General features: G+C 40.8%; 1 protein-coding gene across 4 annotated transcripts in view; it reads left to right on the top strand.

Annotated features, from left to right (window-relative positions):
• AFF4 (ALF transcription elongation factor 4) overlaps positions 1 to 21324 on the top strand; it is a 96569-nt gene that overhangs the window by 45926 nt on the left and 29319 nt on the right. For all 4 annotated transcript variants that reach the window (XM_051843317.2, XM_051843318.2, XM_051843319.2 and 1 more), the window contains 4 exons: positions 14796 to 14832; positions 18241 to 18289; positions 20368 to 20422; positions 20877 to 20914. In XM_051843317.2, the coding sequence (XP_051699277.1) occupies positions 14796 to 14832; positions 18241 to 18289; positions 20368 to 20422; positions 20877 to 20914 (179 nt within the window). The remainder of the gene's footprint in view (positions 1 to 14795; positions 14833 to 18240; positions 18290 to 20367; positions 20423 to 20876; positions 20915 to 21324) is intronic.

Raw genomic sequence — 21324 nt, 5'->3', positions numbered from 1 at the left:
TGCCCCTCTTCCAGGCCAGCCCTCTGCTGTGGCCCGGGAGTGCAGTGGAGGATGGCCCAGGTGCTTGGGCCCTGCACCCCATGGGAGACCAGGAAAAGCACCTGGCTCCTGGCTCCTGCCATCGGATCAGCGCGGTGCGCCGGCCACATCGCGCTGGCCGCGGCGGCCATTGGAGGGTGAACCAACGGCAAAGGAAGACCTTTCTCTCTGTCTCTCTCTCTCTCACTGTCCACTCTGCCTGTCAAAAAAAAAAAAAAAAAAAAAAAAAATCTCTGCCTGTGATGCTGGCATCCCAGTTCAAGACCCGGTGGCTCTGCTTCCAATCCAGCTCCCTGCTAATGGGCCTGGGTTAAGCATTGGAAGATGGCCCAAGTGCTTAGGCCCCTACCGCCACATGGAGAGAACTAGATGGAGTTGCCAGCTCCTGACTTGAGCATGGCCCAGCCTTGGCTTTTAGGACCATTTGAGGAGTAAACCAGCAAATTAAAGATCAAAGATCCACCTCTCTCTCTCTCTCTCTCTCTCTCTCTCTTTCTCTCTTTCTCTCTTTCTCTCTTTCTCTCTTCTTTCTGTGTGTGTGTGTCTCCTCAAATAAAATTAAAAAATATTAAATCTTGAAAAAAAAAAGAATTGAACAGTAAAGCTGTCTGAGCATATAATGTTCTTTATTGGAAGGCTTCTAATTACGAATTCAGATTCTTGCAAGAGTTACACTTTCTACTTCTTGTGTCAGTTTTGACATTTTGTTCCTTATATGTAAGTACTCAGATTTATGGATATAGTTATTTCTAATGTATACTTATTCTATAATGTCTATAGGATATGTAGTGAAGTCCTTTTTTTCCCTGATATTGATGATTTTTGTTATCTCTTATTTTTCATTTCCAGTTTTGTTTGGCTTTTCATTGATTGATTCAGCCAGAGAGTTGTGCAAAGTGTATTCCAAAAGTTTATGGGAGATGCATCTCATGAAAAAACTATATTTGGGTTTCAAAATTGTTTTACACCAAAATTTGTCTTTTTTTTTCTTTAAGATTTTATTTATTTATTTGAAAGGTAGAGTTACAGACAGAGAGGGAGATCTTCCATTCTTGGTTCACTCCTTAAATGGCCACAACTGCTGGAGCTGTGCCAATCTGAAGCCAGGAGCCAGGAGCCTCCTTCGGGTCTCCCATGTGGGTGCAGGGGCCCAAGGACTTAGGCCATCTTCTACTGCTTTCCCAGGCCATAGCAGAGAGCTGCATTGGAAGTGGAGTAGCTGGCACACGAAAACCCTGCAGGCGGAGGCTTAGCCTGTTATGTTACAGCATTGGCCCCCAAAATTTATATTTTAGTTCCATTTTTCTACAGGCTTTTTATTGAAGTATGCTCATTTTTGTGATTTCTAAGAACTGTCTTTTAGGAGTATTTTTGTTTTTATTGTGATTGTTATCTTCCTGCATATGTTGAGTGTCATTTGTTTTTCTTCTAACTCCTTAAGGTAGAAGCTTAGATAATTGATTTTAAATATTTTTTTTCTAATACAGCTTTAAAGCTATCAGTTTCACTCCAAGTACTGCTTTAGGTATAGCCCGTGCATTTTGTTGTGTTCTGTTTTCATTATATTCAGTGAAGATACTTTCTAATTTCTTATGTGGCTTCTTTGATCCATGGATAGTTTGGAATTATGTGAATTTGTTTTCCAGTATTTGAGTATATTCTAGATACTGTTCCTGGTTTTCAGTTTATTTATATTTTTAGCAGAGAATAAATCCTGTATGATTTTATTTGTTTAAGATTTATTGAAATTTGTTTCACAGTCCTATATGTGATATTTCTTGGTTGCTATTTGATGTCCACTGGACATAGTGTAAATAGTTTATATATCTCAGATCATCTTGGTTGAGGATCACTAATGTCCATCAACTTACTGATTACTGAGAGGAGTGTTGATAGAATTTGTAGCTTTGTCTTATTTCTCCTTTCAAAAAGTTGTCTGTTTTTGGTTCATGTATTTTGAAACTTTGTCTTAGGTATATACACATGAAAGATTTCTATGTCTTTCTGATTGAATTTATCTTTGTTTTATTTTTCTTGATTAATCATTTGAAAGGCAACACATAGAGATCTCTTATCCGATGGTTTACTCCCCAAATGCACCTAATAGCCAGGGCTGGGCCATGCTGAAGCCAGGAGTCTGGAACTCAGTCTAAGTTTCCTACTTGGGTGATAGGGACCTAGTATCTAAACTGTCATCTCTGCCTCCCAGGTTGTGCTTTAGCAGGAGTCAGGAGTTGGAGCTAGATATCAAGCTCAGATACTCAGATAATGCAATATGGGATGTGGGTGTCTTAACTGCTGGGATAAATGCCCACCCTAATCCATCCATCCATCCATCCTCCCTCCCTTCCTCCCTTCCTCCCTTCCTCCCTCCCTCCCTCCCTCCCTCCCTTCCTTCCTTCCTTCCTTCTAAAGGTGAAGTTACAGAGAAGTGGGGGGAAGATAGATAGCTAGATCTTCCATCAGCTGGTTCATTGCCCAAATGGCCACAACAGCTGGGGCTGAGCTATGCAGAAGCCAGAAGCATGGAACTCACTGTGGGTCTCGTATGTGGGTGCCAGGGGCCCAAGCATGTGGCCGCCTTCCAGTGCTTTCCCAGGCACATTGGCAGGAAGCTGGGTTGGATGCTATATTGTTGGTGGCAACTTGACCTGCTGTGCCACAATGCCTGCCCCCAATCCTTTTTAAATTATGAGTTCTGTCTTTATCTCTGTTATTAGTTTGTTCTGAAGTCTGTTTTGTCTGATACTAAAATATAGTTACTCCAGTTTTCATTTATTTTTAGGCATTTTCCCACTTGCCATTCTTTTACCTTTTTTTAAATTTATTTTATTTGAAAGGCAAAGTTATGGAAAGTGAGAGAAAGAGATCTTCCATCCTCTACATCATTCCCCAAATGATCACCGAATCTGAGGCTGGGCCAGACAGGAACCAGCAGCTTCATCTAGGTCTCCCATGTAGGTGCAGGGACCCAACCACTTGGGCCATCTACTGCTGCTTTCCCAGGCACATTAGCAGGGAGCTGGATAAGAAGTGAGTAGCCAGGAGTTGAAATGGCACCAACATGGGGTGTCAGCACTACAGGGCATGGCTTACCCTTCTGGGACACAACACTGGCCCCTTGTTCTTTTATTTCTAATCTATCTGTTAAAGTAGATTTCTTTAAGGAAGCATGTTATTGAGTCTTGATTTTTTCCTTAGTCTACAAGTCTTTGATATTTAATCATGGAATATTTAACCTATTTCTTTTTATTTTTTATTTTTAAATTTCAGATTTTTATATGAGAGACAGAGAGAGAGAGAGAGAGAGAGACACCCAGCTACTGGTTCACTCTTGAGATGGGCACAGTTGATGACAATGGGCTGAGACTAGAGCCACAGGCTAGGAACATAATCCATATCTTCTATGTAGGGGCAGAAACCCAATTCCTTGAATCATCAACACTGCCTCCCAGGATATTTCACGGTAGCTGGAGTCAGAAACCAGAGCTTAGAATCGAACCTAGGCACTCTACTGTGGGATATGGGCATCTTAACTGCTAGGGATAGATGCCCATTTCCTAAACTGTCTCTTTTTAGTGTAATTATTACTAATTTAAAAGAAAACGATGACGAAGTTTACCTGGGTGAGAACAAAGTTCTACATCTAGACATTATTCTATTTTTTTTAAAGGTTTATTTTTATTTATTTAAAAGCAGAGATAGAGAGATCCTGTATCCATTGGTTCAATCCTCAAATGGCCACAGTGGCCAGAGCTGGGCTGATTGAAAACCAGGAGCCAGGAGCTTCTTACAGGTCTCCCATCTGGGTGCAGGGACCCAAGCACTTGACCCATCTTCTGCTGTTTTTCCAGGCACATTTAGCAGGGAGCTGGATCAGAAGAGGAGCAGCTGGGACATGAACTGGTGCCCATATGGGATGCCTGTCATGCAGATAGTGGCTTAACCCACTGCTCCACAGCACTGTCTCCAGGATATCATTCTAGACTAAAGATGAATCAGAGTGCCCATTCCTTCTTTTTCTCTCTTTGCCCCCCTACAAGCTATATTTTATAGTCATTGAAAAGAAAGTAATATGCAGAAGCAATCTGATTTGTCTGCAATTGACATTTTCCTTATATGAACGTGATGTAATAAGTATGCAGCCTGTGATTAGCTAAGATTCAGTTGTTTAGTGAAAAGGATATACTTTTTTTTTTTTTTAAGGATTCTAAATTTTTTTTTTTAATTTGATAGGCAGAGAGAGGGAGGGAGAAAGATGTATGTTCCATCCACTGGTTCACTCCCCAAATGGTTGCAATGGCGCAGGCTAGGCTGGACCTCAGCTGGAAGCCAGAAGCTTCACTCGAGTCTCCCACATGGGAAGTAGGGGCCCAAGTATTTGGGTCATCTTCTGCTGCTTTTCCAGGTGCATTAGCAGGGAGCTAGATCAAAACTGAAGCTGCTTGTTTTTGAGCCAGCGCTCATATGGCAACTCTGGCCCAAAAAAGGGTATGCTGTTAGGTTAGTTTACAGTTTGTGTGCATGTCCAGCTAGGGCACAGTGTACTATGTATAAAAGCTACTCTGGAACAAATTTGTCAAATCAAGTACAGAGTACAGACTTAGCCCAAGTTTATTTCAGTCCAACAATGTTTTGGGTTTTAAATATATCTTTTTACTGTTCGTTCATTCTTCCTTGCATCTGTTGTTTCTTTGTTTCCTTTCTTGAGATTCTTTTGGATTAAATTACTATTTTTTAATATTCCATATTTGTCATATACTTAATAATCATTCTTTTTTTTAGTTGTAAAATTAAAGCTAGTGTTTATCAGATTTTTTTTTTTTTGACAGGCAGAGTGGACAGTGAGAGAGAGAGAGACAGAGAGAAAGGTCTTCCTTTGCCGTTGGTTCACCCTCCAATGGCCACTGCGGCCGGCGCGCTGTGGCCAGCACACCGCACTGATCCGATGGCAGGAGCCAGGTACTTATCCTGGTCTCCCATGCAGGTGCAGGGCCCAAGGACTTGGGCCATCCTCCACTGCACTCCCTGGCCACAGCAGAGAGCTGGCCTGGAAGAGGGGCAACCGGGACAGAATCTGGCGCCCCGACCAGGACTAGGACCCGGTGTGCTGGCGCCGCAAGGCAGAGGATTAGCCTAGTGAGCCGCGGCGCCGGCCTATCAGAATATTTTGAATATAAATTCATTGTTCTGGTTAATACCAACTTTTTTGGTAAGTTTTTTATCAAGACAAACATAGTACATAATTTACCCATATAAAATGTACAGTTCAGCTGCCGGTGCTGTGGCTCAGTGGGTTAAAGCCACAGCCTGCAATGACAGCATCCCCTGTGGTCATTGGCTCAAGACCCAGCTGCTTCACTTCCGATCCAACTCCCTGCTAATGATCCTGGGAAAGCAGTGGAATATGGCCCAGGTCGTTGGGCCCTGGAATCTACATGGGAGACCTGGAGGCAGCTCCTGGCTCCTGCTTTGGCCGAACCCAGCCCTGGCTTTTGCAGCTGTTTGAGGAGTGAACCAGTGGATGGAAGATCTCTTTCTCTGTAACTCTTTCAAATAAATAAATAAATAAATCTTAAAAACAAATAAAAGTAAAGAGAACTCTTCGGGCCAGTGTTGTGGTATAGCAGGTTAAGCTGGCTGCCTGCAACTCTGGCATCCCATCTGGATACTGGTTCAAGTCCCATGTGCTCCACTTCTGATCTAACTCCTTGCTAATGTACTTGGAAAAGCAGTGGAGGATGGCCCAAGTGCTTGGGCCCGTGGATCCATGTGGGAGTCCTAGAAGAAGCTCCTGGCTTCTGGCTTTGACCTGGGCCTTCCCTGGCTGTTAGCAGGCATTTCAGGAGAGAACCAACAGATGGAAGAGCTCGCTCGCTCTCTCTCTCTCTCTCTCTCAACTCTAGCTTTCAAATAAATAAATCCTTGATTTAAAAATGTACAATTCAGGCCGGCGCCGTGGCTCACTAGGCTAATCCTCCGCCTAGCGGCGCCGGCACACCGGGTTCTAGTCCCGGTTGGGGCGCCGGATTCTGTCCCGGTTGCCCCTCTTCCAGGCCAGCTCTCTGCTGTGGCCAGGGAGTGCAGTGGAGGATGGCCCAGGTGCTTGGGCCCTGCACCCCATGGGAGACCAGGAAAAAGCACCTGGCTCCTGGCTCCTGCCATCGGATCAGTGCGGTGCGCCGGCCGCAGCGCGCCGGCCGCGTCGGCCATTGGAGGGTGAACCAACGGCAAAAGGAAGACCTTTCTCTCTGTCTCTCTCTCTCACTGTCCACTCTGCCTGTCAAAAAAAAAAAAAAAAAAAAAAAGTACAATTCAGGACTGGCATTGTGACACAGCAGCTTAAGCCACTGCCCGAGATGCTGACATCCCACATTAGCACTGGTTCAAGCCCTTTCTGCTGCACTTCGAATCCAGCGTCCTGCTAATGTATGCGGGAAAGCATTGAAAGATGGCCCAAGTATTTGGGCCCCTGCCAAGCATGTGAGAGACCTGAATAATGCTCTTGATTCCTGGTTTTGGCCTGGCCTAGCCATGGCCATTGCAGCCTTTGAGAAGTAAACCAGTAGATGGAAGATCTCCATCTCTCCCTCTCTTTATGTAACTCTGCCTTTCAAATAAATCTTTTTTTAAATATACAGTTCACTCGTTTTTTGTGTACTCATGTGAATCATTTTGGAACATTTTCATGAGCCCCAAAAGACACCCAATACCCTTTAGCAGTCACCTCCCTCATCTTCCAGAGTCCCCTTCTTTAAGCATCCTGGCTCTCCCTATTGTATGTTGTATCTCCATGGATTTGCCTTTTCTGGACATTTTGTTATAAATAGAATCATACACTGTGTTATTTTGTGAGTTTTCTTACTTAGCATGAGGTTTTCAAGGTTTATTCCTATTGTAGCATGTATCAGTACTTCATTCCTTTTAATGACTGTATATAGTCCATTATATGGCTGTATCACATTTTATTTCTCCACAGTGGATAGATATTTGTTTTCTTTCCACTTTTTGGCTGTTATGAATGTTTCTGCATTGCATAAAGAAGTATGTATGTGTGGACATGTTTTCAGTTTTGGTTGTATACCTAAAAGTGAAGTTGCTGAGTTATATGGTAACTCTGTGTTTAATCATTTGGGGAACTGCCAAATAATTTCCAAAGTGGCTGTTACACTTTACACTCCCATCAGCAGCATTTAAGAATTCTAATTACTGCATATCTTGGCCAACTTGTCATTATCTTCCTTTTATTATAGCCATTTTAGTGGATGTGAAATGGTTTTGACTTGCCCTTCCCTGATGGATAACAATGTTAAACACCTTTTAATGTGCTTACTGGCTTTTATAGATCTTACTTAGAGAAATAAGTCTATTTTGTTCATTTTTAAATTGTACTTTCTTTATTTTTTTTTAAAGATTGGTTTTTTATTAGTAAGTTAGAGTTACACAGAGAGAGAAGGAGAGGCAGAGGGAGAGAGCGGTCTTCCAACCATTGGTTCACTCCCCAGTTGGCCGCACCGGCCAGAGCTGTGCCAGTCCGAAGCCAGGAGCCAGGAGCCTCCTCTGGGTCTCCCATGCAGCTGCAGAGGCCCAAGGACTTGGGCAATCTTCTTCTGTTTACCCAGGCCATAGCTGAGAGCTGGATCGGAAGTGGAGCAGCCAAGACCCGAACCAGTACCCATAAGGGATGCCTGCACTGCAGATGGCAGCTTTACCTGCTACACTACAACGCCGGCCCCATCTTTCTTTATTATTGAAGTATAGGAGCTTTTATATGGTATGGAGACCAGTTCCTTGTCAGATACATGGTTTGTAAATATCTCCTGTTCTGTAGGTTTTTTGCTTTCTTGTATTTTTTGAAATATAAAAGTTTTTTAATTTTGACATCTGATTTACCTACTTTGTGGTGATGGTTATACTTTTGATATTATACCTAACAAACCAAGTCACAATCCAAAGTTACACAGATTTATACCTGGTTTTCCAAGAATTTTACTGTTTTAGCTTTTTTTATTTTAAAGGTTTATTTATTTACTTGAGATGCAAAGTTATAGGGGGAGAGAGAGACAGAGAATCTTCCATCCACTGGTTCACTTCCTGAATGACCACAATGGCCAGAGTTGGACCGATCCAAAGCCAGGAGCCAGGAGCTTCTTCCTGGTCTCCCACGTGGATGCAGGGGCCCAAGCACTTGGGCCATCTTCTACTGCTTTACTGCTTTCCCAGGCCATTAGCAGAGAGCTGGATCAGAAGAGGAGCAGCTGGGACTAGAAATGGTGCCCATTTGGGATGCAGGCACTGCAGGCTGGGGCTTTAACCCACTACGCCACAGTGTCGCCCCTTGAATACTGGTGTTTTTTTTTTGTTTGTTTTTTTGTTTTTTGTTTTTGTTTGTTTGTTTTTGACAGGCAGAGTGGACAGTGAGAGAGAGAGACAGAGAGAAAGGTCTTCCTTTTTTTCTGTTGGTTCACCCTCCAATGGCCAGCGCGCTGCGGCCAGTACACCGCGCTGATCCGAAGCCAGGAGCCAGGTGCTTATCCTGGTCTCCCATGGAGTGCAGGGCCCAAGCACTTGGGCCATCCTCCACTGCACTCCCTGGCCACATCAGAGAGCTGGCCTGGAAGAGGGGCAACCGGGACAGAATCCGGCGCCCCAACCAGTACTAGAACCCGGTGTGCCGCTGCTGCAGGTGAAGGATTAGCCTATTGAGCCATGGTGCCGGCCGAATACTGTTTTTAATCCAGTTCTTCCTTATGTCCCTTGGTGCATTGCTCATCCAGGTTTATTCCCTCTGGCTGCTTCTTTTTCTCCTCTCTATAACTGCCTGTGGTAACAGTTTTCATAGCAATTTGGTGAATACTGTAAGGATATACAAAAGAAGAAATATTCTTTATGTCAAGAGTGCCAAATATTTGGTTGTGGAAATGCAATAAAAGAAAGAAATTATATGCTAGTGCTTAGTTGGGTACGTAGTTGATTGTATCTTTTGTGTGACTGTGGCATCAGAAGGAACCAAATGTCAGAGTAAGTCCATCTAGTGTCAGACCTTTGAAGCACTATATTTTCTTGTGTAAGAATGCTTTTGTTTTCAGTAATAAGAGGAATTTAAAAATGACTATAAAAGCTTACTTCATTTTTATTTTGTCCCTTTAAAATCTCAACATTTTAATTTTATATATAGCATGTGTATTGGTTAAATAGGAATACATAAGTGTACTTAATTTGGAGGTAAAACAGCAAATTTGTCTTAGAAATGGAGTACATGATCAGAAGAACTTGGAGGCCAACTTGCTTGTTTCCACTATAGTCATCTACTTGTACCACTGCAATAGCCTCCTAGCAGGTTATCTTTACTTCCATTCTAGTTTTCTCAAAGCTGTTGTCAACTTAATTCCTAGAATGATTTTCCCAATTTGTACAAATGGTTGGGTAAGTCTTGCACTTAATAAACTTGGACCACACAAATCTTTAATATGGTCTATAAATTTCTTACCATTCTTCTCCCTCTGCTTTTTCCTCTCTGCTGTCTGTAAGACCCTATATGGGCTGTTCTCTTCCCCCTTTGGCCTTTACGTCAGTTCTTCCCTGAGCACTTGCCTATTTTGTCTTTTCCCAGTTTCCTTCCTAAACATCTTTCAAATCTCACCGTGAATGATACTTCCTCAGGAAAGCCTTTCCTTATCCTCCTGCCTAGTTCTCTTGCTCACACACACAGGTGACAGCTCTTACATGAAACTGTGTGTGTACTTGCCCTTTATTGTACTGATCATAGTTGCCGTTTTACCTTTATTTGCATGAGTACTTGCAAAGATAGTCATTATTCATCTTATTCAAATTGGTGCTAAACTCTCTGACAGCAAGTCCCTCGTTTGTTTAGGTTTTTTTTTTTTTTTTTTAAGATTTATTCAATTATTTGAAAGGAAGACTTACAGAGAAGCAAAGGCAGAGAGAGAGAGAGAGGTCTTCCATCTGCTGGTTCACTCCCCAGTGGCCACAAGAAGTGGAGCTGGGCCGATCCAAAGCCAGGAGCCAGGAACTTCTTCTTATGTCTCCCACACAGGTGCAGGGACCCAAGCACTTGGGCCATCTTGTACTGCTTGACCAGGCTGTAGCATAGAGATAGATCAGCAGTGCAGTAGCCGAGTCTTGAACTGGCATCCATATGGGATGCTGGCACTGCAGGCGGCTTCTTTACCTGGCACTGCACAGCACTAGCTACCCTTGTCTGTCTTTGCCTATCATTATGTATTCCCAGTATTTAGGTACAGAAGTGAATGTGATGCCAAAGAACTTGGGTTTCTTCCCTAGGAAAAACAAAGAGCCATTTTGATTCCTTTGTAAAATAGAATAGCAGTAATGATACAGAGTGAGATTGGGGATATCAGTATGAGAGAACATTGTCAGTGATTATTTGGAAGCTCTGACTATGAATTTAAAGAGGAGATTTGTTTATTTGAATGTTTGAATGGCAAAACAACAGAGAAGGAGAGAGGGAGGGAAGGATGGAGAGAGAGAGAATAAATGAGAATATCTGTGCATCCACTCCCATGGTTGCAACAACCATAGCTGGGCCAGGCTGAAGCCAGGAGCCAGGAACTCCATCCTGGTCTCCCACATGAGTGGCAGGGGCCCACATATTTAGGCCATCTTCTGCCTTCCCAAATATTATCAGGAATGCCAGATCAAAAGTGGAACAGCCAGGACTTGAACTGGCATTCCAATGTGAGAATCCAGTGTCACAAGCAGTGGCTTCACCTGCTGCACCACAGTGTTGGTCCCAGTGCTGTTAATTTTTGGCCGTTTACCTAGTAAATAAGACAGTAAGCAGTTAAAATGGATGGAAATGTTCAGTGCTGTGATGCAGCAAGTTAAGTGGCAGCCTGTGATGCTAGCCTTCCATTCGAGTGACTTTGAGTCCTGGCTGCTCCACTTCCTATTTGTCTCCTCTCCTGGGAAAGGAGAGGAAGATGGTCCAAGTACTTGGACCATCTCATGTGGGGGACCCAGATGGAATTGTGGCTTTCCAGCTTCACCCTGACCCAGCCCCAGCTATTCTGGCCATTTTGGAAAGTAAACCAGTAGTTGAAAGAGCGTGTACTCTTTTTCTTTTCCTCTTTCTCTGTTTCCGTAACTCTGCCTTTCAGCGAAATAAATAAATCTTTTATAAGGGGGCCTGGGATAGAAGAATCTTGAATTTTCGGGAAAAAAATTTATTTATTTACGTGAAAGGCAGAGTGACGGGTTGAGGGGGGGAGCGTTTCCATCTGCTGGTTCATTCCCCAAATGCCCATTTGAGATAGGGCTGGGCTAAGCTGAAAGCAGGAGCATGGAACTTCATCCAGGGCTCCCATGTGGGTGGCAGGGGCTACAGTACTTGAACCATAATCCACTGCTTTCCCAGATATATTAGCAAAAAATTGGATCAGAAGCAGAGCATCTGGAACTTGAACCAGTACTCCAGTAAGGGTTTTTGACATTGCAAGTGGTGGTTTAACCCACTGCACAGTGCCTAACACAACAAAGAGTGACCTCTTGGCTACTGTTCTATTTTCAGATTTTTGAACAGTGGTATTAAGATATAACTCACTTATATATTCACTTATGTGAATTCACCCATTTATTTGTTCTTTTTAAAGGTGTCTTTATTTGAAAGGCAGAGTTACACACACATGCATGCACACACACACAGACATCTTCTATCTTCCATCCCCTGGTTCACTCCCCAAGTGGCTGCAAAGGCTGGAGGTAGGAGCCAGGAGATTCTTACAGGTCTCCCATGTGGTTGGTAGAGGCCCAAGTACTTGGACCATCTTCCACTGCTTTTCACAGGCCATTAGCAAAAACCTGGATCAGAAGTGGAACAGCCAGGACATGAACTGGTGCCCATATGAAATGCTGGCATCATAGGCAGTAGCTTTACCTGTTAGGCCACAGTGCTGGCTCCGTGAATTCACTCATTTAAAGTATGACTTCCAAGGGGTGGCACTGTGGTGTAGTAAATTAAGTTGCCCCCTGCGATACTGATATCATGCCCATATTGGAGTGCCAGTGAAGTCCCAGCAGCTCCGCTTCTTATCCAGCTCCCTGTAGATGCACCAGGTTAGGCAGTGAAGGATGGCCCAAGTGCTTGTGCCCAAGCATCCTCGTGGGAGACGAGGATGGAATTCCTGGCTCCTGGCATTAGTTTGGCCAATCTGGGCGGGAGGAGTGAACCAGCAAATGGACGTCTGTCTGTCTGTCTGTCTGTCTGTCTCTCTCTGTAATTGCCTTTCAAATAAATAAAATAAGTCTTTAAAAAGTCATGATAGGGCTGGCACTGTGGCATAGTGGGCAAACCTCTGCCTATGGTGCCGGCATCCCTTGTGGGCGCTGGTTCGAGTACTATCTGCTCCACTTCCGACCCAGCTCTCTGCTATGGCCTGGGAAGGCAGTGGAAGATGGCCTAAGCACTTGAGCCCCTGTAACTGTATGGGTGACCTGGGTGACCCGGCTCCTGGCTTTGAATTGGCCCAGCTCCAGCTCTTGTGGCCATTTGGGAAGTGAACCAGTGGATGGAGGATCTTTTCCTCTGTCCCCCTCTCTCTCTAACTATCTCTCAAATAAATAAAAAGTTAACTTTATAGGAACTTTTAAAAAACAAACAATGATAAAGTGTACATTCCATTAATTATATTTATAGATCTGTGCAGTCATCACCATAGGAAGAAACTCTTCACCCTTGACTATTATCCTGCTTCCCCTCTAACCTCTCTCTCCCCCACCCCCAAGGAACCACTCACTAATCTGCTCTCTGTATTGATTTTCCTATTCTAGACGTTAAATGAATTATATAAAGTAGTCTTTTTGATTATGATGTTTTCAAAGCTTATCCAAGTTGTACCATGTATCAGAATATTATTCCTTTTTGTGGCCAAATTATATTCCATTGTATGGATGTACATCATATTTTATTGAATCATCTGATGGACATTCCACTTATTTCTATTTTTGCTTATTACAGAGAGTGCTGCTGTCAACATTCATGTAGAAGTATTTATGTGGGCATATGTGCTTATTTCACTTAGTTTTATACTGAAGAATATATTTATATTGTATTTATAATTACATACCTAAGAGTAGAATTGCTGGGTCATATGGTAATTTTGTATTTAATCATCTGAGGAACCCTCTCTAACTTTTCCAAAGCAGTACACCAATTTACATTTCCGTAAAGATTACAGTTTCTCCTCATCTTTGTCCACATTTATTACTATCTTTTTGATTCTACTAATCTTAGTGTGAAGTGGTAGGCCTCTCTTTGTGGGCTTGATTTATATTTCCCTAATGACAAATGGTATCATGCATCCATGCATCTTTTCATGTGCTATTGGCCATTTGTAAATCTTTCTTGGAGAAATATCTATTCAGGTGCTTTTCCCAGTTTTTAGTTGGATCTCTTGTTATCCATGAATTTATAAGAGCTCTCTCTCTCTCTCTCTCTCTCTCTCTCTCTATATATATATATATATATATACACACACACACACACACAAGTACATTATGAGGTATGATTTGCAAATATTCTTTCCCATTTTGTGAGTTGTTGTTTATTTTCCTAATGGTATCCTTTGAAACACAAAAAATCTTACTTTTCCTGAAGTTCAGTTTATTTTACTTTTATGTGTTTCGTATTTTTGATAACATATGTATATAAAAATTATTTGCCAAATCTTTGGTCATTAAAATATGACATTGTGTTTTCTTACGAGTGTGATAACTTTAGCTTTTACATTTACTTCTTTGATCCGTTTTGAGTTAACTTTTCCACAGTGTGTGACATAAAAGAACAACTTCATTCTTTAGCATGTGGCTACTTAGTTGTCCTAGCCTATTTGTTGTCCATTTGTTGAAAAGACTATTCTTTTTCTATGGGATGGTGTTGACACCTTTCCTAAAAACCATTTTGACTATAGATGCATGTTTACAGCTTTTCTTAACAAGAAAGTTATTTTAACTTTCTTATTGTTTAGATGGTTCTTTCACAGATAATTCTGTTACTGAAGAAAGCTTATGTTTATTTTTAAGTATTTTAGGGATTATACCACAGACTTTTATCTAGAATGAGACACTGTTTTCAACATCAAACAGCTATTCTGGTCATGAAAGTTGAGTTTGTAAAGCTGTGTTTCTTGAACTAAAGGTGACATTTTTAGCTTCCGTTCTATTGGTGCTTCTTGAGTGCTAGGAACCATGCTATTCTAAGGCTTACAAAAAATACATGGCAGTCTTTTCCTCAGGCTGCTAATTATTTATAAGATACTGAGAGCAGAGAGAGGGAGGGAATAACATGACATGAGGATATCCTCATGGAATTTTTTTTTTAGCTAATAAAAGTGCTATATTTTGAATGTATATAGTGTATAGCTATTTTTACCTGTACACTGTTTATAGTGTTAACTTTTTTTTGGTAAAGTAAGCATTTTCTTAAGACCCAAATCTTCACTTGCAATTCTTTACTCTTGTTCAAAGCTCTGAATTAAGATGAGTATCATGAATGCTGCAGAAAAGAAAGATGATAAAGCAAGATGATTGGGTAGCCCCATGTTATTATTGTCATGCTCTTGGAAAGTCCATTGTTGGCCACAGGATTGTTGAAGCTCATCACACAGAATCGTAACATTCTTTCCATGTCTTTTCTTTCATGTAATTTGAAGCATTTTCCCTAATGAGTCTTTCCTTCTTAATGTCATTTTGTATAATTTTATGTTCCTTTTTCTTAGGAGCCTCAGCAGTCCAACTTTGGTCCTGGAGAACAAAGTGAGTATTTTTTTGCTCTTGGTTTTCAAAGTAAGCTATTTACTAAGTATTTGATTCTCATGGTCTCACCATATATTGCTTTAGTAATTCTTTTGCGCTTCTTATCCTAATTTTTATGATCTGATAAGTAGTAATGGGTTGAACTAAATCTTGGTATGCTTAAAAACATCAAGGTCAGTGTCTATGGGTCTTGGGAAATTAAAATAAACTTCACTAAAACAGTTCATATATTTGGATGGTCACCTCATAAACTCGAGTCATTCTTCTGACTTTCTATTGTTTTCTTTTTTATTTTTATTTGTTTATTTGAGAGGTGGAGTCACAGGCAGTGAGAGGGAGAGACGGAGAGAAAAGTCTTAGATCCACTGGTTCACTCCCCAAATGGCCACAATAGCCGGAGCTGAGCCAATCCAACCCAGGAGCCAGGAGCTTCTTCTGGTCTCCCACATGGGTGCAGGGGCCCAGGTGCTTGGGCCATCTTCCACTGCTTTCTCAGGCCATAGCTGAGAGCTGGGTCAGAAGAGGAGCAGCCAAGACGGGAAATGGCGCCCATATCATATGCTGGTGCCGCGTATTAACCATGCCACAGTACCGGCCCCTCATTCTTCTGACTTTCTACTTCCTTCATGAAGATACTTGGTTTTGTGATGGTAAAACTTCAGGCAAGAAAGGGTCATCGTAGCTGAATATGGCTCTTCTCTTCCCAAGTCTGTACATTCCCCATTTATGCTTCCTTGGTCTTCTGGTCTGGGTGGAAAGCCTGGTCTGCTGAGTGCTACATCCCAATCTTTACCTCTACTCTCTAGATCTCTCAGAAGAACCTAAGCAGAAGAGAACTTTAGGGAATGCAAATGTGGTCCCAAGGGATACTGATTGTGTAAATTGATAGTGATAATGTCAGGAACCATTACAAATGTGCGAGCTTCACCCTATACCTCTGTTAACAAAATAGGTAGTCTTTTTGCCAAAAGTAACAACTTTTTAAATAAGGTAATTTTATCCTGGTTTTAAGGTTTGTGGGGAAATGAAAATGTGGAACTTTTGAATGCTTGCTAGTTCTTTTTAGTGATCTTAAAAGAGATGAAACCAAGGGGCTGGCGCTGTGGAGTAGCTGGTAAAGCCGCTGCCTGCAGTGCCAACATCCCGTGTGGGCACCAGTTCAAGACTTAGTTGTTCCTCTTCCAATGCAGCTCTCTGTTGTAGCCTAGGAAAGCAGTAGAAGATGGTTCAAGTGCTTGGGCCCCTACACCCATGTGGGAGACCCAGAAGAAGCTCCCGGCTTCTGGCTTTGGATCTGCCCAGTTCCAGCTGTAGTGGCCATTTGGGGAGTGAACCAGAGGATGGAAGACCTTTCTCTCTTTTCTCTCTCTCTCTCTCTCTATCTTTCTGCCTCTGCCTCTGTATCTCTGTAACTTTGCCTTTCAAATAAATAAATCTTAAAAAATAAAAAGATGAAAATTTAAATTTTTACATGAAATTTTGAAGTATCATTATATATAGAGTTGAGGGGGGCTTCAGAAAGTTTGAGGAAAATAAAATTAAGTGATAATTTTAATTTAGGTACAAAAATTTTGAAACACACATGTACATTGTTTTCAGAAAGTTAATAAAGATGTTACTATGTAAGAACTTGCATGAATTTCAGAATTTTGAAACCAAAATAAACTTACCTTTTAAATACGTTTTTCCATAAAGATTTTGATATACCCTTGTAGAATTCTTAGTTCTTCCTTGAAGGTTTAGGTATTCAAAAAAAAAAGGAGCTTGATATTTTTGATACACAGAAAATAGCTAACTGTAGGCAAGAAAATTGACATTTTCTCTTATTTTTTATTTATTTATTTATTTTTGACAAGCAGAGTTAGACAGTGAGAGAGAGAGAGAAACAGAGAGACAGAATTATAGACAGTCAGAGAGAGACAGAGAGAAAGGTCTTCCTTCCGTTGGTTCACTCCCCTAATGGCCACCACGGCCGGTGCTGCAATCCGAAGCCAGGGGCCAGGTGCCTCCTCCTGGTCTCCCATGGGGTGCAGGGCCCAAGCACTTGGGCCATCCTCCACTGCCCTCCTGGGCCACAGCAGAGAACTGGACTGGAAGAGGAGCAACTGGCACTAGAACCCGGGGTGCCGGCGCCGCAGGCAGAGGATTAGCCAAGTGAGCCATGGTGCCGGCCCATTTTCTCTTTTTTTAAGAACATATCAGGGAGCCGGATTCTGTCCCGGTTGCCCCTCTTCCAGGCCAGCTCTCTGCTGTGGCCCGGGAGGGCAGTGGAGGATGGCCCAAGTGCTTGGGCCCTGCACCCCATGGGAGACCAGGATAAGCACCTGGCTTCTGCCTTCGGATCAGCACGGTGCACCGGCTGTGGTGCGCCTGCTGCGGCAACCATTGGAGGGTGAACCAACGGCAAAGGAAGACCTTTCTCTCTGTCTCTCTCTCTCACTGCCCACTCTGCCTGTAAAAAAAAAAAAAATAAAATAAAAAAAAGAACATATCATCCTTACTCCTCCCCCATTTTCTCTCCCCAAAGCTACGTATTGGCAAATGGGATTATAGCTGCACCTGTTCTTTGTAACTTTGTATTTTTTTCACTTGTTATTTTAGAACTGTTTATCAATATAAAGCTCTAATTCGTTCTTTTTAATGTTAAAATTGTACTATAGCTGGTGCTGTGGTGTAGTAGGCTAAGCCTCTGCCTGTGGTAGCAGTATCCCATAGGGGCTTCAGTTCGTGTCCTGGCTGCTCCTCTTCCAATCCAGCTCTCTGCTTATGGCCTGGGAAGGCAGCAGATAGCCCAAGTGCATGGTCCCTTGCACCCGGAAGAGGCTCCTGGTTCCTGGCTTTGGATTAGCTCAGTTCTGGCCCTTGCAGCCATTTGATCAGTGCACCAGATGATGGAAGACTTTTCTCTCTGTCTGTCTATAACTCTACCTCTCAAATAAATAAATAAAATATTTTTTTAAATTTAAAAATTGTACTATATTATATGAAAGAATCATTATTTAACTAGTCATTTACTGATGGACATTTATTTTCAGTTTCTCCTGTTGGAAATATAAATATTCATGTGTGTGTGTCTATTTCTGCAGTTACACCTGTAAGGTAAATTCCTTTCATTGGAATTGCCAGGTCAATAGCAGTACAGTTATAGTATTGATGAGATAGTATTGCCAGATTGCCTTCTAGAAAGATCATATAAGTCTACATTCCTTACATGCCAATAGCATGTAAGTGTGCCTGCTTCCGGAGTACTTACCAACCAGTGTCTCATATTATTGAGCTTTAATGTTTTGCCATTTTCATGGGTGAAGAATTATATCTCATTGTTTTGATTTATATTTAGTTGAGGATAGATATTTTACAGTCTAAATAGCCAATCAGTTGCTTAGTTACACATTCTTTTTGTTCTAGAAAGATATAACCCTTCTTCTAAAACTTCAAATGGACACCAACCTAAATCGTAAGTTTACTTACGTATTTAACTTTTTATTAAAATGTTTTTGCTAAAAGTAGTTTGTGATACCTGAATATTTTGGAAAGTACTTAGAAATATTTACTTAATCTTTTAAGGCAAGAGTGGACAAACTGTTATGTAAGGGACCTGATAGTGAAATATTTGAGACTTTCAGGACTACTTTGTCTATGTACTGTCTTTAATTCTGCCATTGTAATATGAAAGCAGCCAGAGACCATGGGTATCACTGTGTTGCAATAAAACTTTCCTTGCAAAAAAGGTGATAGGCTGAATTTGGCTTGTGGGCCATAGTTTGCCTATCTCTGCTCTGAGATCACAGTTTCTTTCCTCATATCTCACAGGTTTGTGTGTGTGTGTGTGTGTGTGTGTGTGTGTGTGTTCATAGTTTGTATTTAATAAGTCAGAACCACTCAGTGTAAGAACCAATGTAGTTTACTGTCTTTAAGATTTTCCAATTTTATGTAGTCAGAACCAGGAAGATACATCAAAATGTGATAGGATGATGATAAAATTTCAGCTTACACAATGAACTGAATTCCTGTTACCTCAGTGACTAAAATGAAATTCTAAAGAAATCATGGCCCATAGTGTCAGGTTCCTATGTCATAGCCACCAACTGCTGATAATCTGTCTGGCACCACTACAATCAGCATTGGGAGAACCAAGTAAAAATGAACATGTATGAATACAGGCTCCCCTCTGCCACTTCTGAAAAATTGAAATTGTATTTCTATTTATCATATAAATATATGCACAAAAAACTGTTCAGTGCCTACTATAAATGTGCACATCGTTTTGTTGAAGATAAGAAAGCATAAGTAGTCTGATAAAATTTTGGACATACTAACATGTGTGAACCGGTTCATTGAGTTGCCATTATTAAATCAGAAGGATTGAGGGAATTCAGAATAAGTATATTTCCCTGCATGGAGATCCACTCTAAAGCTCATGTCCTAAAGAATACTCTGTCCATCCCACTTTCTTGGGCTAGTTTTTAAACTCTTTTCATAATTCTATAATCATCTGTTTACTTAATTTCAAGGTGGTCTTTTGTGTAATATTGAGCATTTCTTTCCCACTGATGGGAGACTGCCATAAAATTTTTAAAAGAAAGGTAATGGGGCTACTTTAATGAGAAATGACCTATTTTCTGGTTGCATTTCTCCTTAAACTGCATAATAATTTTTCCTCTCCTATAAAAAGACATAGTGTTTGTAAATTGTTACTCAGTTTTTAAGCGTAATGGTTTTGATTTTGTGGCATTAAGGAAAATTTAGATCTTTATTTTTACTTTCAAAACACATTCTAAAAACTGTTGGCTTATCTATTAGTATTAGTATGTGGTTTTTAAGTTAGTATTAAATTATATTATTGGGTGGTTTTTAAACTTGATTTGGATTTTGAGGACTTGGAACCTGGAGTTTAAAAAACTCCTACATAGTCATTTCTGTTGTGTAACCAAGGCTGTCACCCAAAAGTGTTGCTTCTATGGAGGGCACTTGTCTTTCATAGCAAGGCATTTGTGAGCTAGAACTTTGGCTTAGGGTATTGTGTTCTTCTGATTTTTACAATTATCCAGTTGCCAGCAGTTACACAAATCTGTCTTCATAGAATACTGGAGACAAAGAAAGAATTGCTTGATCCTTTCATTTTATCTTCCCTGTTTTTAGGAGTTAAGTCTTCCTAGTGGACGGTTAGGTATGGCTGTGTTAATTTGTTTTAATAGTGATATAATGTGTGTGGGAGTGCAATTCGAGGAAACTTCTAGATTACAGAAATTAGTATGAGAGTTTATAGAAAGTAGCTTTCACTTAATAGAAAAGAAAGGTGAACATATTACCCATGGAAAGGTTAGAGTTCATGAAATGGTTAAATTACTCTGTTTGTATTCTAAATGAATGAAACTGAGAGTAAGACTTGGGCTTTCTTTTTTCTTTGTTTTTCAATTAAATCTTTGACGATTGCAATGATTATTTCTAGAATTGCTGGTAGATATTTAATATTCTGGCATGCCATGTTAAACTGTTTCAGATATAATAATCCTTTCTGCCTTTTCCCTCTAGTATGTTAAAAGATGACTTAAAACTCAGCAGCAGTGAAGACAGTGATGGGGAACAGGTATGTTTACTATGTTATTTTTGCCTGTCTCATCCAGTATTTGTTTCATTGTATTTTATGTGTAATTGAGTCATATATTTGTGATCCATTTATTTAAAATAAATTTCTTCCTGCAGGCTTTCTGACATTCAGATGTTTTAGTTTTCTACTCTGTGTTTTATCTTCCATTTGTTTCTTCTTTTACCAGTATTGACTTTTCCTTAACATTTGTTATAGATCAAAGGATATTCATGAAGCAGGAGGTTATTGATAAGAAAGACTATTAGCAAAGCCTTTGATCTCATCCTGACAATTGTGTTATTCTTTAGGTAAAACAGTATGAATGTTAAGTAAGCATTGATACATGCATTAGAGAACGCCAGTTTCTTCATCAGGAATTCAACTTTTGTTCATTTTAGGCAAATAGAGTACTGTTTATTCATTCATAGATTTTCTTCTTGTGCTTTTATTTTAGGATTGTGATAAAACAATGCCAAGAAGTACACCAGGAAGGTAGACATTGTTTTCTTTTTTTTTTTTTTTCAATTTGGAGAGATAAAGTCAACCTGATAATATTGTAGTGATATAATAAGTGGCCTTATAAATTAAATGTTATCAATTGTCATAGTTGGTATACAACTAAATTAAAAATCATTGAATTATGTTAATGGATGAATTTTGTATATAAATTATACTTCAAATTATTTTTAATATTTAGTTAATTTATTTTCAAATTCTGGATTCATAGAATTGAAACAGCTTAACAAATAATAAGCATTTAGGGAGCACACCTGTAGCCTAGTGGGTAAAACTTCTGTGTCCCACATAAGAGTATCTGTGTTTGATTCCTGACTCTTGGCTCCAGCCTTCAGCTTCCTGCTAATGCAGATCCTGGGAAGCAATGGTGGTGGCTCAAGTACTCA

Source organism: Oryctolagus cuniculus, chromosome 6 (assembly GCF_964237555.1).
Source record: "Oryctolagus cuniculus chromosome 6, mOryCun1.1, whole genome shotgun sequence".
NCBI lineage: Eukaryota > Metazoa > Chordata > Mammalia > Lagomorpha > Leporidae > Oryctolagus > Oryctolagus cuniculus.
Note: the sequence above shows the minus strand (reverse complement) of the source record. Positions and strands in the feature narration are given on the sequence as shown.